Source organism: Megalobrama amblycephala, linkage group LG1, assembly GCF_018812025.1.
Source record: "Megalobrama amblycephala isolate DHTTF-2021 linkage group LG1, ASM1881202v1, whole genome shotgun sequence".
NCBI classification, from domain to species: Eukaryota; Metazoa; Chordata; class Actinopteri; order Cypriniformes; family Xenocyprididae; genus Megalobrama; species Megalobrama amblycephala.
In genome coordinates this window covers 43964376-43990960 of record NC_063044.1, presented here as the reverse complement: position 1 = coordinate 43990960, position 26585 = coordinate 43964376, and the positions used below count along the sequence as shown (strand labels likewise).

Sequence of the window (26585 nt, the reverse complement as noted above, 5' to 3'; positions counted from 1 at the left end):
AACTTGGTCGGTATGATATTCATAATAATGAGAAATGTTTCTTGAGCAGCAAATCATCATATTAGATTGATTTCTGAAGGATCATGTGACACTGAGGACGAGTAATGATGCTGAAAGTTCAGATTTGCCAACACATGAAGTGTGCTATATGAAAATAGCAAAGTTATTTTATGTTGTTATAATATTTCACATTTTTACTGTATTTTTGATCAAATTAATGCAGTCTTGGTAAGAATAAGAGACTTATTTCAAAACCCAAACATTTCAAAGGTACTGACACATTGTCAAAAATGTCAAATGAATTTACGTAACATGATGTGTGATGAGATTTTTGGTAACACTTTACAATATTAAACGGATAGTTCACCCAAAAATTAAAATTCTGTCATCATTTACTCACTCGAATTGCAGAACAAAGACATTTACACAGGTTTGGAACAACTTGACAGAATTTTCATTTTTGGGTGAACTATGCCTTTAACAAAGATAAATAAATAATGTAACAAATTTATTGCTCAGTTAGTTCATGCATTAAATAATGTTAACAAATGAGACCTTATTGTAAAGTGTCACCAAATTCTCTAATGAATTCACGGTTGCAACATAATCAGAATTCCAAAAAACAAATCAAAACCAAGAAACATGAACAAATGCAATTACACAAGTATAAATAAATCACCATGTTTCCTGAGGGTAAACATGTTTGTCAGACTTTATTTTTGTACTCAACCTTACAGATGAAAATGATGCATTAAGTATTCAACTCATAAACTAGAAATGTTCCTTGATATGTTCACCAATAGAAAGAATAATGAGCTATAGAGCAGAAAATATGTAGCAGTATAAGATACTAAAGTATCCAAACATAATGCTATCCATGCCCCCCTTTACTGTAGTATTTAATTACAAATATCGGATGATTTGTTTAATTAAATATCCATAGACTGGATTTTTTTAATGCACAGATGTGAATAAACACATAAAATTGAGTAGTGTATCAGAACAATGGTAGTTAAAATAAACTAATCATCATCAAGTAAATGGCCTCTTTCTCTCACCACAGAAGCATCCCGCAGAAGCAACGTATCTCAATGCTGACCTCTGGTGGTGTTTTGAATGATATCACAATTGAAAACCAAAGATTAGGTTTGTGTTGATGACCAAACTCACAGTAACCAAACATTGGTGAAAGCTAAGGCATATGTTTTCGGTTCCCAGGTTGCAATCTGTCAGCATCAGACACATAACAGCCCTCACATAACAGAGCATCCTGCCCACCACCCCTTCTTCTTGGCAGTGGTGGCCCAGCGCAGCCAGCTGAGATTGCTTTCGGTATAGGGAGGGTAGCGCAGCACATTGACACGCTCCAGCCCCCAGCCCCTCAGCATGCAGCCACGCTTGTGACTGAATGTCTCAAAGGTCCAGCGACCGTGGTAGTTGCCCATCCCACTGGCACCTGGGGTAAACACAAATAAAAAGTCAGATTTCACCTTCACTCACCTGAAGAAATGCACTGCAGTTGTTACATTAAAGAAATGCATTCAGACTTACCCACTCCACCAAAGGGTAAACCAGGAAGGGTCATGTGAGCTATTCCATCATTGGAACAGAAGCCTCCGCTGCTGGTCCTCTCCAGAACTGTAGTAACAACCTTAACAAATAGTGATATGCATTACTTCATTGCTCACTTTACTGTGTAGTTAAGGACTTTTATTCTTTCTTTCCTTACTTGAGACTCGTCAGAGAAGGCGTAAAGTGCCAGGGGCTTTTCCCTCTCGTTGATAAAATTGATTCCTTCATCGAGAGACTTGATGGTCAGAATGGGGAGAATGGGGCCAAAAATCTCCTCCTGCATTAAAGCATCTGACTCCTTTACATCCACGATGACAGTGGGGGCTGAGATAGTCCACGGAAAAGCAGAAGAGAGAGGATTCAGAATCTAATACTAGCTTAGCTGCTTTTTTATGTAAATGTATACTGTACATTTTAGGAAACTCAGTACGTCTTCCGAGAAAAATCACACTACATTCTGCAGCAATAGTAAGAGTATTATAGTACAATGCACTGAACTTGTGTACTGTTCAAAAGTATGGGGAGTTTTATAAAGAAGTCTCACCCAGGCTGAATTTATTTGATAAAAAATACAGTAATCAAGAACAGTAATCTTAAGAATAATATTGAGATTTTACAGTAAAAAAAATGTCTTATTTGAATAGTGTATATGTATACTCTATAATAATATATATTGGTACATACGCATCTACCATAAAAGTTTTAGTTTATATAATGTGTGTGTATATATTATATTTATATATATCATACACACACACACACACATATATATACATATATGCATGTATAAATAAATAAATAAAAATATATATATATATATATATATATACAGTACAGACCAAAACCACTAAGAAAATCATCATATTAGAATGATTTCTGAAGGATCATGTGACACTGAAGACTGGAGTAACGATGCTGAAAATTCAGCTTTGCATCACAGGAATAAATTACTTTGTCAAATATATTTAAATAGTACACAGTTATTTTAAATAGTAATAATATTTCACAATATTACTGTTTTTTACTGTATTTTTAATTAAATAAATGTAGCCTTGGTGAGCAGACGAAACTTCTTTTAAAAACATTAAAAATCTTAGTGGTTCCAAACTTTTGGACTGTACTGTATATATATATATATATATATATATATATATTACACACACATATGCATGTAAAAATATATGTGTGTATGTATATACAGTACACATACACGTGCATATATACACACATATTATGCAAGCAAAAACTTTTATGGTAGATGTGATTCATCAATATATATATATATATATATATATATATATATATATATATATATATATATATATATATATATATATATATATAAAATTAATTTATTCATTCCTCTAATGGAGTAAGTGAGTTGGTACTTATTTCTGTTTGTTGGTGATTATTTCTTATATTATCATCAAAAACCATTGTGCTGCTTAATATTTTGTGGAAACGGTGGTATATATATATATATTTTAAATTATTTGATTGATAGAAAGTTCAAAAGAACAGCTTTTTTTTATTCAAATCTTATGTAACATAATACATGTCTTTGTCCCTTTTGATCAATTGCATCCTTGCTGAATAAAAGTTTTAGTTCCTTAAAAATAATCTTACTGACCTCAAACTTTGTGTCTATATACTTTACTTACCCATGTACTTGTTCTCTCTGACACTCTCTCCTCCAATCACTACCTTTCCCTCAGACTTTTTTAGCAGCTCAACCAGTCGGTTCCAGTGCCTGTCTGTCACGATACGTCCCATATCTGGGCTTTGCTGGGGCTCAGATCCATAAAAGCTCTCCAGAGCCTCTTTTATAAAAGGTAACAGCATTTCTCTTGTCTCAGCGGTGCATAAAACATAGTCTGGAGCCACACAGCTCTGTCCTGCATTGAAAAACTTGGCCCACACCAGCCTCTTAGCAGCAGCTTTCATGTCTAGCCGGCCATATATCAAACAAGGGCACTTGCCACCCAGCTCCAGAGTAACTGGGGTGAGGTGCACCGCTGCGGCCTGCAGGATGCAACGAGCCACTGACTGTGAGCCTAGAGGAGAGAAGACAAGAGATGTTGAAGCAAATATGTAAAAGCGACAACTGTTCTTGAATCTGTCATTGATAACAATGAAAACTCTAACCTGTGTAGAAGATATGATCAAATCTATTCTCCAGCAACGCCTTGGTCTCTTCTGCTCCACCACAAATGACTGCATAACACTCCTACAAGACAAAACACACACAGCACACTTTATAAGAGAGGGATTACAGATCTTATCATGAACACAGTAGCACCATGAGACTAAGTGTATAGTTAGATCATATGGGTCTTTCCCAATGATTACCTGGGACAGGTACTTAGGAATGAGTTCAGCAATAAGTTTTTCGGTTGCTTGACTTATTTCTGATGGCTTCAGAATAGCACAGTTACCTAATAAAAAAAGATATTACTGAATTACACATATTGCAGATGTGATATAAGGCAGATTTTTGTTAACGGATTTTTAAAGTCACCATGAAATCAAAATGGACAATTCAAAATGGACAATTATTGAAGGTATAAAATTAATAATGCCCCAAAGTCATCACCTTTTAGTGAATTTCACCTTTTTAAAGCAGTGATCAATTAGCGTCGCACACCTGTAGGTCATAGATAGGTGCGTAGGAAAGAAAACTAGTGTAGTCAAAATACGAAAAAACAAGGAAAATCCTGCACACTATCAACTTGCAAAACCGTAAAAACATGATATGAAATATTATTATTATTATTATTATTATTTTCTTTATTTACAATATGTGATTGTGGATTTAACTATGTGGTGTTAATGATGGTGTTAATGATTATTCAATCATTTATCTTGATTGGAAATTGATGATTCTTCACTGTATTTTGTCATGTTATTTTTAAATACAAAGGAGTTTGAATAGTATGTTGATGTCTGATGAAGATCATACGATCGAAACGTTGCCAATAAAAGAACTTTTTTTTTTTTTTTTTTTTTTAAGTTTTGCAAGTTGATAGTGTGTGGGATTTTCCTTTTTTCACCTTTTTAAAGCCAAAATATGTCATTTTGCCCTGTGATTGTCATATGATTCATGCAGAACCACAGGGTTGCTTATGGCTGGTTAGGGGAATTAGTCTAAAACTTCACAAAACATTATTTGTCGACAGAACACAACTTTTAAGATTTTTAGCATTTAATGAGATTTGTATTTTATATCCATTTAAATATCAGCCTTTTGTAAAAATGAAATATGTTAGGGAATCTCAAAATCTGTTTCCAAACACAGTTGTGTCCAATATTGATGGTTAAAATTCATTTGTTTCTATAAGCTACAGATGTAGAAGACTAAATCGATGCAGGACTGAATGACAGTAAAGGTGTTAATAATGCATGTTCTCACTTCGGTTCATAATTCAAAAGTGGCAGATTTAATTAGCAGATTTAAGACATTTCAGTAATTATTACAGTGAAATCTTGAGTAAAGTTTTAGTAGAAATAATAATGGTTCTTTTTATTTGCAGGGCGATAACTGGCAGTCGAGATCAGTTGCAGTTTTTCATTGTTCATTATACAATTTATATTATAATCGTATTGGATCCCAACCACAATGCATACTATAAAATTACACCACTAGTCTATTATGACTCAGACTTAGAAGAAGAACTGTCACTAGTGCTCCCTCAAAAAGAAGGTGCATGGGACATACACTACCAGTCAAAAGTTTAGAAACATCACTATTTTTAATAGTCTCTTATGCTCATTAAGGCTGCATTTATTTCATAATAAATACAGCAAAAATAATAATATTGTGAAATATTATTACAATTTAAAATTATGGTTTTCTATTTTAATATACTTTAAAATATAATTTATTTCTGTGATGTAAAGCTGAATTTTCAGCATCATTACTCCAGTCTTCAGTGTCACATGATCCTTCAGAAATCATTACAATATGATGATTTGATGCTCAGTTATTATTAATGTTTAAAACAGTTGTGTTGCTGAATTTTTTTTTTGGAACCTGTGATACTTTTTTCAGGATTCATTGATGACATTTATTCAAAATATAAATATTTTCAAACTATATAAATCTTTACTATCACTTTTTATCAATTTAACACATCTGTGCTGAATAAAAGTATTCATTTCTTTAAAATAAATAAATAAATAAATACTGACCCCAAACTTTTGAACGGTAGTGTATATTGTTACAAAAGATTTCTATTTTAAATAAATGCTGATTTTTTTTTTTTAACTTTATATTCATCAAAGAATCCTGAAAAAGTATCACAGGTTATAAAATAATATTAAGCAGCACAACTGTTTCCAACATTGATAATAAATCAGCATATTAGAATGATTTCTGAAGGATCATGTGACACTGAAGACTGGAGTAATGATGCTGAAAATTCAGCTTTAACATCACAGAAATAAATTATATTTTAAAGTATATTAAAATAGAAAACCATAATTTAAATTGTAATAATATTTCACAATATTATATATTTATTATGAAATAAATGCAGCCTTAATGAGCATAAGAGACTTCATTCAAAAACATTAAAAATGGTAAAGTTTCCAAACTTTTGACTGGTAGTGTATATAAGGGCCATAAAACTGAAAAAGCTATAGATAGTACCTGCAGCAATTGCTCCAATCAAAGGTGACAAAATTAGCTGAAGAGGATAGTTCCATGCGCCAATAATCAAAACTACACCTAATGGCTCCCTGCGAACAAAACAGTCATCCAGCTTTGTTGCCTGAAACACAAATGAAATGGGGAGAGGAAACGATTTAAAATATTTTCAGGGAGATCTGCCTTGACTAGACTTTTGGAAGTTTTTTAATATTTTGTTTGTGTTACAGTTAAAAAAAATCAGTGTGTGTGTTAATGGTGCAATGAAATTGTATTATCTCACCAGGTTTGTGCCCACATAAGAGTGCTGCATCCAGGTTTGCAGGTTGCTGATGGTGTAGCAAAGGTCATTCACCACAATATCAATCTCTGACAGCACTGCCTCAAACTTGGGCTGCAGGACAGACAAGATTAAAGCATCATTTGTGTGCCGAATTTAAAAGTATATGTGTGTGTGAACCATTGCATGTTTATACCTTAGCAAGATCTTTATGCATTGCTTCCAAAATCTGTGTTTCATTGTCTTCAAACAGTGACATCATGGCCTGCAGTTGAGTCAAACGGAACTGGGCTGGACGGGTCACACCTGAGCGGAAAGCGCCCCGCAGCCTCTCCAGCACCTGTTTCTGGCTCTCCATAGTGAGAACACCTGTGTTGGAAATGGGGTTTCAGAAGAGGTCAGAATTTGCGTGTGCACACAATATTTAGAGCATGAAACTTTCTAGATAAAGCACAATAAACGTCTTGGAGATGGGTTTCAGTTTCAGTGGGTTTCTCCAAGGAATGGTGCATGGGGCTCTGAAAACCAAATCCTCCATTAAGCCACATTTGTTTTTTAATCTACTTAAAACAGAATTTAAATGTGTTACCTGACACACATGAAAACCTGCAAAAGCAGCTATTTACAAATCAATACGCAGCAATCAGAAACTACTGTGATTAGTCCATCCTGACCAGCGCTGACAAAAGTAACAGGAACCAAGTACTAACAACACCGTCAAGAGGTTCTGTCTGGACAATAATTACACAACGACACTGAGATACTTCGAACTGAAATACATATTTTATACATTTATATGAGAATTATTATTTAGACATTTTGCTCCTCACAAATGACAAACAACTTCCGGGCCGCGAAGCCTCGCCCATTTAGTATCATTTAAACTTATTCTAACCTCTTTTCTGTTTCTACTACTTTCTACAATTATCTCCCGATTCTTTCGATACTAGCTAGCTCACATATTTAATAGAAAGGATTTTGTTTCTAATCAAAATCCCAGAACAACACACGGGGAGAGATGCTGATATCGCTGAATCATTATTTGTCTCTCAGCTCTGAACAGTATAGGCTACAGTTTACACATCGGTATTGTAGGCGATTTACTTTTGCTTATTGTCAAAGCCATAACAATGCCATTTAATACGGTAAATAGAGAAGAACCTTAAATAAACGACACAACATGCTTATTTACAAAGTACATGTATGATAAATAGGAAGCACTTTACAGGATCATCCAAGTGTGACTAAGTTTACATAACGAGGATAAAGATAATCTTATAAACTTACCTTTCAAAGAAAATAAGTCCACTTACCAGTACAACCCAGTGTTTTTCACTAACACGTGAAGACTAGTTCCGGGTTTTCGCGTTTCATTCAGAAAATTCAAGTTTGTCGAGTTTGGCATCTTAACAGATACTGCAGCCCGTAAAACCTGCTTTTTAGTCTTAACTTTATAATCATATTAACATTGGCTGCTATCATACTAACACTTCAAACACACACAACAACAGCGCGATTACATTGTTCTCGTGTGGAAAACCCCAACAGCAGCTGAAGAGACTTTTGTAATATAAAATAGGAGTTCATGTGAAAGAACTAAACCTAAAACCATCAGTTTATTAAAACAGTAACCAGATTTTTCCTCCCAAATATTGTTGAGACGGGGAATTTAATTTTGCACTCATCTTGCATTGTTTATGTATAGCCTAGCTAATGACTTTTGATTAGACCAATAGCCTATATGTTTATTAAATTTGCACATAATAATGAACATATCAGGCTCTGAAGTTTCTATATTAGACTAATTTTGTTGAAGCTGGCTTGTGCATATATAGGCTATGCATTACATTATATGTAACACTTCAAAAGGTACTAGGTTGTCAATTGTGGGAATGTGATCATAACAATTCTTGAAAAGAAATTAATAATGTGACCACCATTGGTTTCTACAAATGATCCATGGGTATTCTTTCAAATTATATAAATACTGAAAAGGATATTCAGATAGACTATTCATTGTTTTTGGTTGTTTTAAATGTGTACAAGCTAAATGGTTGTTGTGGTGAGCATATAGGCCTACTTTAAGGAAAGCCACACTTTATGAGCCCCTTTTTTATCATTTATAATGATAATATTATGAAACTGCTTGACAAGTGTATGTTTGAATATTTCAGTCCCTTCTATACTGGGAATTAATGGTAATATTATATTTGTTGCATCTGGTACTTCTGTTTTTTATTTATTTATTCTTTTAATTATAATGTTTATTTTCTAATTGCTATGATTTTAATGGTTTTGTTACAGATTAATTTTAATGCACATTCTTTTAAAATTCATGAAAATATGTACTAATAAAAACCCAAATAAATACATGTTTAAAAAAAAGAGCTAATGCACAGGTGCATGGCACAGCTGTTGATGTTTTGACTAACAAAACGCGGCGGTTTAACGCTTGAAAGGTTCACTAGTTTTAAGGGTGTTTCAGTGAGCTGTAATAAGCTTTGGCCATATATTCTCTTGGGTAGACATGGTTTCGGGACTTGCCCCAGGGAATTTTCATTTTGACTCCTTCAAGTTTTGCATTATCATATGGTTGTTTGTATCATGTTTAATATTATAATCTATGTTAAGTAGCTATAAATGTTGATCTGTTTATATTGGATGTCTAAAGACCAGAAAGATTTAATCTTTTCAAATTATATTTGTAATGTAAATCTACATCATTTAGCATTTAAAAAATCTGTAAGGGTCATTTATTGTGTCGTAATAGTTGGGAAAATGGGAAAACTCCTTGTTACTTTTAAATGATGGTCATAGGATGGATGAAAATACTTTCTCACTAAAGGCCAAATATATATTTTTTCTGTTTCTTTCTTTATCTCCAGTAAACTGTCATCACACAATGATAACTTGTCAATCCCTAAATAGCTGTTGTTGTGTTAATCTGGTTTGAATAAATGGCTTCCACTAAACATAAATGAATTTGAACAGCTACTGTATAAAATTATGCCACATGAAATCATTATTCATAAAAGTATTTAGAATGTCAAAATGATAGAAATCTACACATTAACAACTCCAACAGGCATTTTGATTTTAACTACATACTCGCAATAGTTGTACAAATCATACAATTCAACAAATGTAGTCTTTGAAACAGCCATTTGTCTTTTTTAAATCTGCGTGACGTCACCACCCTACAATTGATATGGATATATATGATCAGTCCTTCTCCTCTGCATCTCATATGAGGAGGTCACTTCATCAACTCAAACATGTCCAACAACCTGCTTTACCTTCTGCTTTTACTGGCCTTCGCAAGTGTGTGTCATAATGTGAACCCTTATACCATCTCAAATTGTACAATAGAAATTTGTTGTGTTCTTAATTCTTTTTTATTTTTCAATAGGAGTGAACGGTCAGAATATGGAGTCCATTTCTTCTCAATCAGTGGTAAAGCCTGGAGAAACTCTGAGTCTTTCCTGTAGAGGATCAGGATTTACTTTTGGAAGCTACGACATGCACTGGGTCAGACAGCAACCTGGGAAAGCACTGGTTTGGATGGGCCGTGTCTGGGCTGCTGGAAATGGACATGACTATGCCAAAAGTTTTGAGGGACGAATAGAAATTACTAGAGACAATTCAAAAAGCATGGTGTATCTGAAACTGTCTAGACTGACAGAAGAGGACTCAGCTGTGTATTTCTGTGCAAGACAAGCACAGTGACATGAACCTACGTGCAAATAATACTAAAACTGTCAAAACACACATATGGTGTAAAACTGCAGTTATCATTTGTGTCAGTAGGTTGCAGTAGAATCCAACTAAAGTCAACAAGAAAAGTGACTCACAATCACATATTTTCTTTTAAACACCTTCTCAGACATTCTATCTACATAATGATACATATTTATGGTTATTTAAAGCATTTAACTAGATTAAGTTCAATTTGATAAACATTCTAATTCATTTTATATTAGGTTTGGTTATTTAAGTGAATGAAAATAAAATACATAAACATCATACCAATCAAATATTGAAAGTTAGAAATGAAATCAATGTTAAGATGCCCTTTGGATTCTGGTTATCATCTTTGTGGCTAATGGTCATCTCAGTGATCTTCCATCATTTCCTCATTATGCAAATTCAAAATCCATTATGACAAGTATTTATATGCTGCTGAGTCAAGTGATGCTGTAGAGTCTCAATAACACTCACAAGATGAAGAATATACCTTTGATTCTAATTTTGTTCAACCTAAACTGTGAGTTCTTAATACATACATATATATACATGTATACATACATACATATGATTGTTTATTTAAAAAAAAAATATTTTCTCTTACAGGCATGCAATGTCAAAAAATGGATTCCATTGAAAGCACAGTTCAGAAAAAGGCCTGGAGAAACTCTGACTCTGTCCTGTAGAGGATCCGGGTTCAGTTTTGGCTGCTGTGCTATGCACTGGATCAGACAACAAGCTGGAAAACCTCTTGTGTGGATGGGTTTTGGCAACAGTGATGGAAGTGGACATAAGGCGGAATCCTTTAAGCAGAGACTTGAAATCACAAGAGATGATTCAAAAAGCATGATGTATCTGAAATTGTCTGGACTGACAGAAGAGGACTCAGCTGTGTATTTCTGTGCAAAACAAGCACAGTGACACAAACATATGTGGAAATAATACAAAAACTGGTTTAGAAAGACATGTCGCACTTACAGTCTAAAACCGCAGTTCTCAAGTGTGTCTGTAGGGTGCAGTGAAATACAAGAAGTAAAGTCATCCACTACACAATGACTCACAGTCAAAGAATACTTTTTTTAATGTCTCAAAACTTTATCAGGCACTCTATTAACAATCAAGATACACTGCTTCCTCTTCACTGGAAAAAGTTCACTTCACAAACACTCATATTTTATAAGTGCATGTGTGCATATACACAAAATAATTTAAGTACACGTGACTTCATCATGCACTTAAATGCAGCTGCTGGTCAAGGATGTGCTGCTAATCTGGAGCTTATGCTGGTTCAACTCTAAAGTAAATGCATAATGTAGCATGTATTTCCTTGTGATTTATAATACTTATAATTATATGTGATTTATAATACTTCATGTTTTAAATACAGGTTTAAGTAGCACTTATAGCTTCAGACATTTATTTTCTTGATTTTCCCTCCAAAGAGCGGTAACTAAAGGCTTATAATCTGTGTGGAAAGCTAAATGTAAGTATACTTCTGATTAACAAACATCCAATGAAAAGACAAACAAAGGTTTGTACATTGTATGCAATGTTTAATAATAATACTAAGCAGCAAACAGTAAGGAAAAAAGAAAAAAGTGCTGCAAAACTAAATGCAGATTGTATTATATTCTTGTATCATATTCATAAAGCTGGAGCTTTCCTGTTGTTTCATTGTGATGGATGGATCTGAACATTTAAATGACTTAACACCGATGGTTATAACTATAAGACAAAACAACAGAAACAACAATTATGGTGATGATGGTTGTAATGATGGCAAAAATATTGGCAGCCAGAGCACAGCAGCTGAACTTCTTGGCTCCGTTGACATCTCTCTTATACTTCCTGTTCACTGCCTGTGAATTTAAAAACACAATTTTTATCATATTTGCATATTAAAAAAAATTAAAATAAAAATAAGGAAATGTTAAAGCATTAAGCAGTTACAAGCAAGCCCACTCAAGACATCATGATGGAGACAATTATATGGTTTTCTGAGTGGGAAATACATACATTTTAATTTTACATAATAATGTTTTACCTTGTGTGGAACTAAATAAAACAACAATTGCTTACAATGTGTTATTAATTGTTGCAAATTCCTTACCTTTAAAGAGCACATCAATGCAGCCGTACCGAGAAACAGGCAGTTGCAGAGCGTGACGGTCATCACAGAGCAACGCAAGTAGTCATTCACTTTTACTTGGACTTTGCGAGGACTTTGGTGCTTTTGCCGGTTTTGCTGGATTTGGCGGTTTGGATTTTGAGCTTTTGGACGAGATTGTCTTTCAGTCTCGGATTCTCCATCTTCTATGTCCACCACATTCTCATCCTCCATCTCTAATTCATAATCCATCTCTGTCTCCACATCACAAAATTCCATTTCTGGAACTTCAATTTCTGGAATTTCAACTTGAAAATCTTCCATTGTCTGACTTTATTGAACAGAATTATTCCTCACATATAGTGACAGGTCGATGGTTCCACATATGACTCAATCTGATAAACACTTCCTGCATATTCTTAATGTATGTCTTAAATAAAGCCCAAAGAGCAGGAAACCCATTAGACCCAAATGGCAGAAAAGCCACAACCATGTCAACAGTGAAACCTGTCATGTGTTATATAACAAAACTCAAATAGGGTGTAAAGGTTTGGAATGGAAGTAACAGTTTTGGGTATATTTTCATAGTTTTCAGACATGATATCTGTTATCTGTACTTGTAAACATCCAGTCATCTTTACTAATAGTGATTTAACAAAGAAAGCTAACCTGTGACTTTCTTTATTTTTTAAAACACAAAAGAAGATATTTTAAAAAATGTCTCAATTTGTTCATTCAAGTCACTGGTGTCTATAGTTGTTTATTGACTTATAGACAAAAAAAGTGGAAGCACTTGTCAGAATGTCATTTTTTTTTAGTTCCACAGAAGAAAGAATGTCATACATGTTTATAAGGACATGAAAGTGCACAAATGATGACAAAGTTTTGATTTTTAAGTTTACTAACTCATTTAGGGCTCAGTTATTTCTTATACAGCAAAAATCTTTAACTTATGACTACACAAAATTATAGTTAAAGCTATTAAAAATGTGTAAAATGTTTTACATTAAAATCGTCTCTTTTGAGTTGCACTGACTGGACATGACAAGCTGCTCTGGGTTGGACGGTTGTATGGTAAAGGTGGACATACTGAGAAGCAGATTTCAAATTACCATGGTAATTCCCAGAAACACACTACCAGACATAACATTAAGTTTGTAACATTTATTTTTTTCAGCCCAACAGTCTAGCATATATACCCTTCATTTGACCCTTACTGACATCAGATCAGTATTATGTGAAAGTAAGTCATGCTTTCTATAATGCAGTAAAACACGGTGTGGTTGTTTTTATACTTGTCCTACATTTAGGCCAAAAATTAAAACGTCAACCTCATTCTTAACCTCATATCTGTGGTGTATTTAATCCCTAGATAAGTGTCACGTAGGCTATAGTTTTAGTTTTGTTCATGTTTCATGTTTCTTGTCTTATTTTTGAAATAGTATACAGTCATGTTTCTTGTATACCCAAGGGCGTAATTTCCACTGGGGACAGGGGGGACATGTCCCCCCCACTTTTCAAAATCACGTTTGTGTCCCCCCCACTTTCAAACTAGTTTATGATTTTTTTTAACCGCACGCCGTCATGGAGGAGCAGAACACAGAGAGCCTGCCTGTGTAGATGCGCGCGTTCGCGTCCAAGAACGTGGCGTGCACACTCTAAAAACAGCTCATGTGAAGGTTCTTCTAATGAGCAGGTTTCGCCGTTGCGGCACAGTCAGCGATGAAACGCCAGAAACGGCAACAGATGACTTCATGAAATGAAAGAAAGGAGATGTGAGTTGGTTGATTCAGCAAAATTAGCTCAGGTCAGGATAATCATATTTTCTGTCTACACCTGTTGATGTTAACCTTGACTGAGATAACGTTAACATACACTAGTGTGATACATTAACTAGACTGTGGCAGCCCGCCACAGTCTCAAAATGAAACGGAAATTAGGCTTGTCGCGATATTTAAATAACGTCTGATAATTGCGCTCTTTTATACGGCAAAAGTGCGAGTAAATTGAGCTAAAGAAATAGACTAGCATTAAGTTTTTGTGCACTACATTCAAAGTCATCTGAAGCCATTCCATAGCTCCATGTGAGGGACAGAAGAATATTTCCCTCCGCTGCAGCTGTCAATCATTCTTTGTTCAACTTCAGCACTCAAACAGCCCGTCACGTTTGGTAACGACAGTCACCACGGTAAAACTCTCCAATATGATATATTCCGATTATAATACTTGATATGTAGATAAAGGACTGTGTATTGGCATAAACTAACTTGATCTTGCTGGAGTTTATTGCCGTTTCTAAACGATGTCATCAACTGTTAGATGCAGATATACACAGAGATTCTCTTTGTGCCAAACATTAATGCGCAGCGCAACTGCGCGCGCTGACTTCACATTGCTTCAAGCACACCATTCTGCACCCGTGATGCGCATTAGCGGTTTTTGCTGCTGTTTTGAACCGTTTCATATTATTATGGTTTTGCACACTGAAAGATTATTAATAGCCTATTTTGTTCTGTCGTATCTATAGCATGTTGCCCCATTTAAAAGCTGCACAATACATTTAAAATAAATGTCTTTTAATCTTACATTAATAAAAATACATTCTATACATATAAATATAAATCTTTTTATTTTTATTTTATAAGAATACAAATAGTAATTTTAAACTTTTTGTTAACATTTGGATTTTATAAAATTAATGTGCATAGTTTTTTTCAAGAATTAGGCTCGCATACTTTTTGCTGCTGAATTATATACTCACCTAGTTTATTTATTTATTTATTGGTCAGCTTATGTTTATAAATTTGTATTCATTTGTTGTTTTCTGGATTGTCAAAGAGTGACCATTAGTTGCACAAATGCAGATGTATAGATACAGGCTCCCACTAATAAATTAATTCAACAAAGGTAACCTCTTTTGCAACATTTTTAATGGTTTAAATGTGTACTCTACATGTTTGTCCACTTATGAACGATCATTTAGTCTATGTTGTGTACATGACTAATGTGTCCTACCATCACCAATAAATAAATAATTTTTAGAGCACAAAATTGTTTACAAGAGAACAAATTTCTTCATTGATCTAGTCACTTAATTTTGCTCTCAGAATGCACCAGATTTATGCATGTAAATTTAAAATGTACAAAACTTTCCTACAGGGGGGCATGTAAATAATTGTAATGGGATAATCAGGATATCTAAATCAGACAATATCATTGGGCAGTTGTTGGCAGGTGGATGATTTATTTTTAACAGTGGATTCAGGTACAACTCAACGCACAGACTTTTTCTTTGTTCAATTTGGATACTGGACATGGGTTGGAGCTCTTTATTTTGAACTCTCAAAGTTCACCAGATTAATGAATTTATCTTTAAAATGTACAAAATTTTCTTCCGGGGGGCATGCCCCCGGACCCCCCTAGAGGGTGTGTGTCCCCCCCACTTTTCAAACCAAAGTTACACCCTTGTGTATACCACGTGTTTACCTTGTTTATGTTATGTTCTAGTCATGTGATCCTCCACGTGCTCCTTTGTCATGTGCCTCCTTGTTTCATTTCATGTTCTCATTAGCCTTGTTCATGATGAACTACACGGTTGGACACTTTGTGCTTTCCGTAGTGTGCTGAACCAACTTCATTCATGGCAGACCACACGATTTTTGAGTTGATTGTAGCCGAAGAAGTGGATGCGATTGAAATTCCCATGTTTTGAATTTCAGATATTCAATATCAAGATTGGCTAAATGCAGGAACTTGTCTGAGAAAAAAAAAAATACGTCGTCCTTGTCATCACAGAATCTGACCAATAAGAATAAAGTGTGTCGTTGTCAAGGCTTTCGCAGCCGATTTTGAGCAACTGCAGCGCCTGACCTAGGCGGCTGGTCTCGTTTTGGTCTTGCGGTACTTTGATGGTACATGTGATCGTAAGGCAGCTGCAGCGCAGATCAAAGACGGACACATTTTCTAGCAAGAATGTTTTTTTTTTTTTTGTCAGGCGACAGCCGATCTTTGCGGCGCTGTATGAAGTCGAACAAGACTGGTTTGAATGTGCACAGGTGTGTCTTGTTAAGTCATTAGCCCTTGTGTATTTAAGCCCTCATGTTTACTCTTCTTTACTACTAGTTATAGCATGAAATAAACATGAATTAACATCAGAGGTTATGCTAAAACATGCAGTGCAACTATACTGAAATGTACCATCTCTAGTGTAATAGTCAATGTTTCACCTGCAGAAAGTCACCAATAAAACCATGACACTGGTAGGCCATGTGACAGCATGGTGGGTGTAGTACATCTGTACAATCCATAAGAATTGTCAAAACAGGCACATAATGCACACAGCATTCCAAACTAGGCAGAATCCAAAAACACAGGCAGAGAACATGGAGAAGAGTCCTCCTCAATCTCTCCAACAGCGAAGGAAGACCCAGTCAGCTGAAGGGCGTAATCTAGAAAATCACTTAGTGATCCTCGAGGACCATCAAAGATACACGTTGACTGTAGAGGGTTGTTAAGTCCATAGCAAAAGAAGTCAGTGAGAGCACAGTCTGGGAGGTCAGTGAAATTAGCATAGTTACGAATGCACTGCTCCGAGACTTGAGTGAAGATCGACGTGCAGCATTTATTTAGGACAATCCATAAGAGTAGTCAAAACAGGCACATGGTCAAATACACACATTATTCCAGACTAGGCAGAATTCAAGAACACAGGCAGAGAACATGAAACACTGGAACAAGAATACAGGTGCTCAGAAATGCAGTGGTAACATTACCAAGACACCAAACCAAAAGAGAAAACAGCCATAATAGATTAAGACAAACAAGCTACTGAACCACAGGTCAAAAACAGGCATGATGAGAATATTTTGAAGAGAGTTATGGGAAATGTTCATGTGTGAATGTCAGTGAACAAGAGGCTGGTGATCATGACTGTCATTTACAGTCATTTAATGCCCATTGCTCGCTGAAAAAGAACTTAAGGGAAGAGGATATCACTAAAATATTGAATGTAATTGTTCAATATGCACTAAATTATACATGCAGCATGCTGTATATATATATATTTTTTACTTTTGGCCCATTTAGCTGTTAAAAAACAAAACTGCATGCATTTTTGCGGAAGAACATTATTTTGGTTCTTAGTTTTTTTCTAATCAGTTATGTACATTGGGTTTTATGTTACATCTAATGTTTTTAAATTTATGTTTATTGCATTTTTAAAATTTCGTTGTCTGTTACCATGATGGTGTTTAGTATTTGTGTGAATGATTTTTTTTTTTTTTTTTTACTGTAAATTTAAGTTAAATCTGTAAAACCTAAAATGTTGCTACCGTATTTTTTACAGTACAATTTCTGGCAACCACAGCTGCCATGTTTTTAAATGTTAACATGATTTTTTTACAGTGTCTAAAATAAACCATAATTATTACAATATAAACCTTTAAATTATACGGTTTTGAACTGTAAAATAGACAGTAAAACCTAAAATGTTGCTGTTGTTGTCATGTTGTTGTTAATTTTTTACCGTATTTTTTTTACCATTTTTTTTTACGGTAAAGTTCTTTCTCTGCTGTTTTTTTACTGCAAATTTTACGGGGATTTTTTTTACAGTGCAGAGCAGTGGTGGACTTAACCAATAAGTGGGCTTAGGGTCCCAGGGAATCAGGTGCTCCACAATCAAATACACAGAAAGCCTATAAAAATCATATATACCCTTTTAATTTTCAATCACATTTTGTTTGTTCAGGATATTACCATTGAAGTTTTAACATTATTTAGGATTTGTTGGGATATATACCATATAAGTGCATGATACACTTGAAAAAAAGGGTTCAGTGCTATGAGAGAGAGAGACAGAAAAATAAGGGCTACAAAAATAAAAGGGTACATAATTAGTTTGTTAGGGTCCCATGCCTGGAATTGCTTAGGGCCCCAAATCACTAAGTCTGCCCCTGCTTGTCTTGTCTTTAAAACACTGTCTACACCGTCTTCTTGTTGTGTCGTGTTGTGCTGCACCGCATCCATAGACAGCATCACTGAATACAATGGGTTCTATTTTTTGTCGTGTCCCACTGTTTGCATCTGGTGTTTTTAGTAGTTGTGACATTTGAAGTAGATGGTCTGCATTACGTTTACCTTGCACTGGCAATCCTTTCACAGAATTTGCCCATTAGTGCCGAACAATGTATGATGTAATGATGTAAAAAAAAAATGTCATATTTTTTTTTTTTATAATTTTGTATTCAATTATGTATTTATGTGGCAGGTAGAAGCATGATAAGCAGGATAATTTCACAGGAGGGTCTTGTATAACCCTGAAGAGATTTCTTTTGATAACAGTCTGCTGACTGTAGATGATCCCTTAGCCTTGCCACGCACCCCTTTTTATAACGCTGGGCCCCCCAGTTTGGGAATCACTACAATAGATAATGCTTTACAATGGACTCTGTTAGAGAGCTACATACTGTATGGCAACTTATCTGTTCAATAAAATGACCTCATCTGTTGAATAATAAAAATCCCATCTGTTCTAAAACATTTCAAATCCCTTAGTTCTCACCATCTCCGAAAAGCAAAGCCAATGTTGATTATTATTTTATTACGATCTCTGTTGTGTTCTCTTCTGGCGAGCAGACTCCTCTTCGGTTTCCGTTTTTTTTTTTTTTTTTTTGTCAACCTTTTTTTCTCAGTGTAACAACTAACCTATGCCATACATGCTTCAAAGTGGCTAGAGTAACTTGTATCTTTTTACGGATGACAAGACACAGAAACATGTATGCAATTTCTGGCAAAAAACATTCTGTCAGGTCTAAAATATAAACATTTAAAATAGGCTTAATCAGGGTAAAACAAAATCACTTTTTGGAAGAAGGATTAATGATGTATTGACTCATTATTTAAATGTTGCTAATTTTGAAAAAAAAAAATATATATATAGTCTGATATGGTAGACTATGATATAGTCTACCTTTATCCTGTTATAACTGAGAAAAAAAAACCAAAAAAAAACAGCATAGACTTTCCATTTTTATTCCGTGTATTAAATTCAGTGTTTCCAGACCACAATGATTTAAAATTATTCTAGCCTATATTGATTTTTATTATTAAATTATGATTTTGACATCATTAAACAAAAGAAAAAACAACCACTGATACATGTGTTTATGTAAATTTTTGCTTCATATATAACAAGTGGACATGAGTCAGTTCATCTGATATCTAGAAGGAGGGGCGAGCCGCTCTATTTCATTCAATCTGTCCTAAAAACGTCACCATGTTCTCTGCAGTTTTAATCTGGCTTCTGGCAAGTGTAAACTGTAGGTTTTTTTAACATACTTTTTTTTTTTGGCAGATTTAGATGAAGCTTTTAAATCATTTTGTATGATTATTTTATTTCTCAACAGGTATTCATTCATATGAACTCACTCAGCCTGAGTCTCTGACTGTCCGTCCTGATGCCACTCTAACTATCAACTGTAAAGTCTCATATTCAGTTACTAGTTATGCTACAGGCTGGATTCGTCAGCCTGCAGGAAAAGCTCTGGAATGGATTGGAACGATTGGCTATGCTGGAGGCTTATACTACAAGGATTCACTGAAAAGCAAGTTCAGCATCACCAGAGACACCTCCAGTAACACAATAACACTGCAGGGAAATAATATGCAAGCTCAAGACACAGCTGTGTATTATTGTGCCAGAGAATCACAGTGACAGACGCAAACAGCCTCCCTGTACAAAAACATCATCATTGTACAAATGAAGGCATTTAATACATTTAAAATATAACATTTAATCAGTACAGCAAACAGTACAGCAATTCCATCAAAAACACACTAGTTCATAAAAGTGTGAGATTTGGTGGTCATCCTTATATTTTGCACAACCACATTGACTTAAACACTTTAGATAGACACAAGATTAGATAGATAGATAGATAGATAGATAGATAGATAGATAAGCTGCAATGTAATGTAGAAGAATTTATTGTCTGAATTGCTTACAGCTAATTTATCTGATCAAAATAGGTAATAATAAAGCATGTGAATTCTATATTTTTTCAGCAATGGGAAAATACAAATACAGAATTGTTTAACAGACATTAACATGCACCAGTTCCCACAAAAGATTCATTATTTTTTTTGATTCTCTTTTCTGTTGATTCAGTTTTCAAGCAGCAAGAATAAATATCATGTTATCTAGTTGACTGCAAACAGCATGAGCACGTGTGATCAACAAACAAAAAATAAAATGCAGAAAAACTTTTTTTATTGTGTATTGTGACATATAACAGTGACATATAACAGTAACACATCCAAAAATGTAAGAATCCAACGTTTTACAGAAAGCTAGAACTGTGGGCTTATGCTGATTATTAATAATCAAGATTATTAGTTTAGCTTATTCTATAACAAGTCAGGCACTGTTACAGGTCCATTACTGAAACCAGATCAGACAATCTGCATGCTAAATTTAAAAGTTTATTTATTTAAATTTATTTCAATTCACTGAATAGGTGAGAAAAGCAAGTCTTTCTGATGATGACCCAACAGAAACATACATTATTACTGATGTTGTTGCTGTCAGATGTAACAACAATAAAATAATAACACAAATATAATTAATATATGCAATAAATATTATAAAATCTCTAAAGAAAAAAAAGAACAAGACATTTAATGTATAAACTTTAATTGGCACAAATGCTCTGATCAGGACAAATTCAATCGAAGAATATTTAACTTTACATTTTGATAGTTTGAATCACAGTCACAATAAACTGTTTACATTTTCTGCTAATGGACTTCAACCATATCAATAATGACTGACATCATCAAATTAATAACTAAAAGTTCAGGACAGTGTGATGATGCCTCTTCATGTAATCCCAATATTCTTGTTGTTTGAGCTTGTGGAGTTGATTATTAGCTCTGTGTGTTTATGTAAATCTTCTGTTGCATATTTAAACAGCAGACATGAGTCAGTTTATACATTCATCTGATCACTAGAGGGAGAGAAGAACAAACTGTGCTGTGAAACACACCATGATCTCTTCATCTTTAGTGTTGCTTCTGGCAGTAGTATCCTGTAAGTTTAGTCTACTTTTCTGTGTGATAAATCATTTTGTTGCTAAAAAGCTTGTTAACCATCTTTAAACTTTATGCTATTTTACTAACAGCTATTATTTGATTTGATACAGGTATTCATTCATATGAACTCACTCAGCTTGAGTCTCTGACTGTCCGTCCTGATGCCACTCTAACTATCAACTGTAAAGTCTCATATTCAGTTACTAGTGATAATACAGGCTGGATTCGTCAGCCTGCAGGAAAAGCTCTGGAATGGATTGGCAGGATCAGGTATGATGGAGACTTATACTACAAGGATTCACTGAAAAGCAAGTTCAGCATCACCAGAGACACCTCCAGTAACACAATAACACTGCAGGGAAATAATATGCAAGCTCAAGACACAGCTGTGTATTATTGTGCCAGAGAATCACAGTGACAGACGCAAACAGCCTCCCTGTACAAAAACATCATCATATTCACATTAGGGTATTGATCGTTTTGTCCTCAAAAGTTCAAAACCAATTTTCATAAAAATTTTCATCATTCACAGCTGATATTCATCTGGTGACATTAAAATTTATGTACAACAACAACCACAACAATTACCTAATAAATAAAACACATAATTAACTAAAATAACCACCATTAACAAAAACTAATAAAGCATTATTTGTCAATAGAAAGTCAATAAAATCCATCAGCTCTTGCATCTCTTTGCTTTCATCAGGTTATAAAGTCTGTTGGTCAGTAAAGTTCAGTTTTGAGCTTGTTTTGACCCAGTGTTACTGTTGTCTCAGATTAGCGACTGGAGATTTCAGACACTGATTGAGCAGCACTAACGGGCTCATCCACAGATCTGTGTCAGGCAATGAACTGAAGTGTTTATTCTGTTATACTTCTTATTCTGAGTAGAAACATAAAACACACACAAAAACTACTGACATTTAAAACATTTTCTTTGGAGCTTTTGAACATTTTCATTCAAGTTTATTCATTTACATTGTAACATTCTTAACACAAATATAATAGAAATGCAGAAGGGATTGTGTTGGTAGAGACTCATCAACAGTGCCATTAGATCTTAATATAGTATCAGATTTTAAAGCTCCACCCAAATGTAAATGACATAATTTACAGTATTTCTACCAGCAGTATTCAGTGACACTGTAGCAGTTGGTCTTCCTGCATCATTTGAAATGGCAGACATATTCTATTCTTATTTTTTCTCCTGATGTGTTTAACTAGTACGTATCTCTATTTCATGATATATTATTATTTAATTCTGCCTCCAGAATTTATTAATGGGTGTACTGTATATGATACTGTGGACCGGTCATTATAACTTTCAATTGTTTTAGGTGTTAATGGTCAGAGCCTGGAGTCCATCCCATGAAGTTCTGTTACCAAAAAGCCTGGAGAAATTTTGAACCTTTCCTGTAGAGGATCTGGATTTGATTTCGGACAATACGGCATGAACTGGATCAGACAGCCAGCAGGGAAAGCATTGAACTGGATAGGGGTTATCTCGAATGATGCCAGTAAAACAGTGTATGCAAAACGTATTGACGGACGAATAGAGATCACCAGAGATAATTCAAACAGCGTGGTGTATCTGAAACTCTCCGGTCTGACAGCAGAGGATTCAGCTGTTTATTACTGTGCAAGAAAGACACAATGATGAAAAAAAGCACTGGGCTGTACAAAAACATGTCAGAGAGGAAAATGGGCAAGAAAAAACAAAAACAAACAGCAGATGACGCTGGAGTACAGCACAACTTTGATCCAAAGAAACAGACACACCTTCTGCTGAAGGATAAAATACATAAGCTATATAAGAATATTTACTATTTAAATGCCCTTATCACTGAGTCTGACATATATGCCCTGAATGATCTTGAGTGAATATACTGAAAACAACAACAAAATTAATTAATTAATTAATAATTAAATGTTAATAAATATTTAATGATGAATTAAAAATGTGTTTACTGTTCATATCACTTACAATATTACAATATAATTTCCTAATAGCACCATTACTAGCAACATTGTCCTCTGAAAGAAATTTAAATAAAACAAAATCATAAATAAAAATATGTAGATACATATTTTCTGGGTTGCATCTGCAGAACTGTATGCAAATAATCTTTCTCTTCCTACTTATTTGAGTATTAAGATGAAAAGAAACAGCTTGCTCTCTCACTTCTCACACCATGGTCTCCTCATCTCTCTGGTTGTTTCTGCTGCTAGCAGCTGTCTCTCGTAAGTCTTCATAGTTTCTATAGAAACCCTTAAAATTAAAATGACTTACTGTATATATGTTTATACAAAATGTTTTAATTTCTCTAACATGTCAGGTCATATTTGTTTCTCCAGGTGTCCACTGTGTTGAACTGACCCAGACTGATTCTGTGGTCTTAAGGCCTGGTCAGGTTTTGACTCTGTCCTGTAAGATCTCTGGATATTCATTGACTGACAGCAGCTACTGCACTGACTGGATACGACAGGCTGCAGGAAAAGCTCTGGAATGGGTCGGAGAGATATGTGGTGATGGTAGCACATATTACAGTGATAAACTGAAAAAGTAGATATCAAGTTAGCAGAGACACTTCCAGCAGCACAGTGACTCTACAAGGACAGAATATGCAGACTGAGGACACAGCTGTGTATTACTGCGCCAGAGAGTCACAGTGACACAAACCACAAGCAGCTTTGTTCAAAAAACATCTTGAATGAAAAGAATAAGAGAAAGTCTCCATATAGGAATATAACTTTTTTTTTTCTGATTATTTATATATATTGTACAAGTGTGAAACATCAGTGTTTTCCAGCCAAACAAAATTTTGAGAAATGAGCTGCAGACCTTTCTCTGTTGGTGTAACCCTGCTGTAAACTAAGACAAGTGGGTTCAATTAGATTAAATAATATTTTTGACTTAAATGCAACTAGTTCTTTAGAAGCAACAATTAATGTTGTTGTATATAAATAAGTAAATTGTTATTTATTTATATATTTATTTATTTATTTATTTATTTTCTGGCTTCATTTTTAAGCAATGAAACATATAGCTAATTTTAAAACTTAAAATGTATTGCAATTCAGTGAACAAGAGATAAAAGCAAATGTTTCTGATGTTTGTCCAACAGAAATGTACCAACCATAATAATAATAATAATAATAATAATAATAATATAAGCAAGACAAAATTAAAAAAGCTTCAGTCTTTCAAATTACATTCTCATTACATTTAAGTACTGCTTGATTCAGTGTGATACTGGAAATATTCAGTCAAAAAATACTTCCTTCATTTTAGATTTCGACAGTTTGAATCACTTACAGTCACAATAAACTGTTTACATTTTCTGCTAATGAACTTCAACCATATCAATAATAACTAAAAGTTCAGGACAGTGTGATGATGCCTCTTCATGTAATCCCAATATTCTTGTTGTTTGAGCTTGTGGAGTTGATTATTAGCTCTGAGTGTTTATGTAAATCTTCTGTTGCATATTTAAACAGCAGACATGAGTCAGTTTATACATTCATCTGATCACTAGAGGGAGAGAAGAACAAACTGTGCTGTGAAACACACCATGATCTCTTCATCTTTAGTGTTGCTTCTGGCAGTAGTATCCTGTAAGTTTAGTCTACTTTTCTGTGTGATACATCATTTTTTAGCTAAAAAGCTTGTTAACAGTCTTTAAAGTTCATGCTATTTTACTAACAGCTATTATTTGATTTGATACAGGTATTCATTCATATGAACTCACTCAGCCTGAGTCTCTGACTGTCCGTCCTGATGCCACTCTAACTATCAACTGTAAAGTCTCATATTCAGTTACTAGTTCTAGTACAGCCTGGATTCGTCAGCCTGCAGGAAAAGCTCTGGAATGGATTGGCAGGATCAGGTATGATGGAGATTTAGCCTACAAGGATTCACTGAAAAGCAAGTTCAGCATCACCAGAGACACCTCCAGTAACACAATAACACTGCAGGGAAATAATATGCAAGCTCAAGACACAGCTGTGTATTATTGTGCCAAATATACACAGTGACAGACGCAAACAGCCTCCCTGTACAAAAACATCATCATATTCACATTAGGGTATTGATCGTTTGGTCCTCAAAAGTTCAAAACCAATTTTCATAAAATGTTCATCATTCACAGCTGATATTCATCTGATGACATTAAAATTCTCTCCATCCATCAATAAAATCCATCACCTCTTGCATCTCTTTGCTTTCATCAGGTTATAAAGTCTGTTGGTCAGTAAAGTTCAGTTTTGAGCTTGTTTTGACCCAGTGTTACTGTTGTCTCAGAGGAGCGATTGGAGATTTCAGCCACTGATTGAGCAGCACTAATAATTATTTAGAAATATAAAATTAACATGCACCTGTTCCCACATGAGATTTATTTATTTTTTTAATTCTCTTTTCTGTTGATTAGGTTTTCAAGCAGCAAGAATAAATATCATGTTATCTAGTTGACTGCAAACAGCATGAGCACGTGTGATCAACAAACAAAAAATAAAATGCAGAAAAACTTTTCTTATTGTGTATTGTGACATTAACAGTGAACAGAAAGGTACATATTCACATTCACGTCATACTGTTCTTAAATAGTTTAGTCCTTCAGTCATGATTGTATCTTGTGACCCTCCAATGCAAATCAATCACTCCTGTATGTTTGTTCAGTATTTATGTGCTTCTGATTGGATCTGGAGCGTCACATCACCACTTTCAAGATGAAGAGTTCACTCTGCTTACTGCTGCTCTCATTCAGCGTACACCGTGAGTTTCCTCATGAAACACATTTCTATTGTCAGTTCTAATACATATATGTTTCAAATGAAATCAGTCATTTCAATCTTCCTTTTAGGTTTAAAATGTCAAAGTATGGAGTCCATTGAAAGCACGGTTCAGAAAAAGCCTGGAGAAACTCTGACTCTGTCCTGTAGAGGATCCGGGTTTAGCTTTGACTGCTGTAGCATGCACTGGATCAGACAACAAGCTGGAAAACCTCTCGTGTGGATTGGACGTGTTAATAGTGATGGTAACAGCCATGACTATGCTGAAGCCTTCAACAGACGAACTGAAATCACCAGAGATAATTCAAAGAATATGGTATATCTGAAACTGTCGGGCCTGACAACAGAAGACTCAGCCA

At 34.6% G+C, this 26585-nt stretch overlaps 3 protein-coding genes, 1 pseudogene and 3 gene segments (V, D, J or C); 5 read left to right on the top strand and 2 right to left on the bottom strand.

Moving 5' to 3' along the window:
- Positions 1–683: 683 nt before the first annotated feature.
- aldh3b1 (aldehyde dehydrogenase 3 family, member B1) lies at positions 684–8071 on the bottom strand. 3 transcript variants are annotated; one of them, XM_048194828.1, is made up of 10 exons: positions 7785–8071; positions 6694–6866; positions 6501–6611; positions 6221–6341; positions 3922–4007; positions 3718–3799; positions 3234–3626; positions 1730–1896; positions 1552–1651; positions 684–1456 (listed from the first exon to the last, which is right to left on the bottom strand). In XM_048194828.1, exons 2-10 carry the CDS (start codon positions 6853–6855, stop codon positions 1254–1256), a joined length of 1425 nt encoding a protein of 474 aa, XP_048050785.1. In that variant the 5' UTR covers positions 6856–6866; positions 7785–8071; the 3' UTR covers positions 684–1253. The 3 variants fall into 3 exon arrangements, with proteins under 3 accessions (XP_048050785.1, XP_048050781.1, XP_048050791.1); XM_048194824.1 differs by having other exon boundaries at positions 7811–8071; XM_048194834.1 differs by lacking the exon at positions 7785–8071 and adding an exon at positions 7087–7724.
- A 1597-nt stretch (positions 8072–9668) lies between these two features.
- On the top strand, positions 9669–10437 carry LOC125270895 (immunoglobulin heavy variable 3-33). Its single transcript, XM_048194908.1, has 2 exons — positions 9669–9818; positions 9907–10437. Exons 1-2 carry the CDS (start codon positions 9773–9775, stop codon positions 10221–10223), a joined length of 363 nt encoding a protein of 120 aa, XP_048050865.1. The 5' UTR covers positions 9669–9772; the 3' UTR covers positions 10224–10437.
- A 1057-nt stretch (positions 10438–11494) lies between these two features.
- si:dkey-204f11.3 (uncharacterized protein LOC100034401 homolog) lies at positions 11495–14125 on the bottom strand. Its single transcript, XM_048194890.1, has 2 exons — positions 12352–14125; positions 11495–12100 (listed from the first exon to the last, which is right to left on the bottom strand). Exons 1-2 carry the CDS (start codon positions 12670–12672, stop codon positions 11948–11950), a joined length of 474 nt encoding a protein of 157 aa, XP_048050847.1. The 5' UTR covers positions 12673–14125; the 3' UTR covers positions 11495–11947.
- Positions 14126–19496: 5371 nt separating this feature from the next.
- Positions 19497–20087, top strand: LOC125270932. The segment is given in 2 exon segments: positions 19497–19664; positions 19752–20087. Coding segments are annotated over 2 exon segments (351 nt in total).
- Positions 20088–21124: 1037 nt separating this feature from the next.
- Positions 21125–22157, top strand: LOC125270916. The segment is given in 2 exon segments: positions 21125–21433; positions 21546–22157. Coding segments are annotated over 2 exon segments (351 nt in total).
- LOC125270886 lies at positions 21583–24133 on the top strand (annotated as a pseudogene).
- Positions 24134–24889: 756 nt separating this feature from the next.
- On the top strand, positions 24890–25499 carry LOC125270900. The segment is given in 2 exon segments: positions 24890–25053; positions 25166–25499. Coding segments are annotated over 2 exon segments (351 nt in total).
- The last annotated feature ends 1086 nt before the right edge of the window (positions 25500–26585 follow it).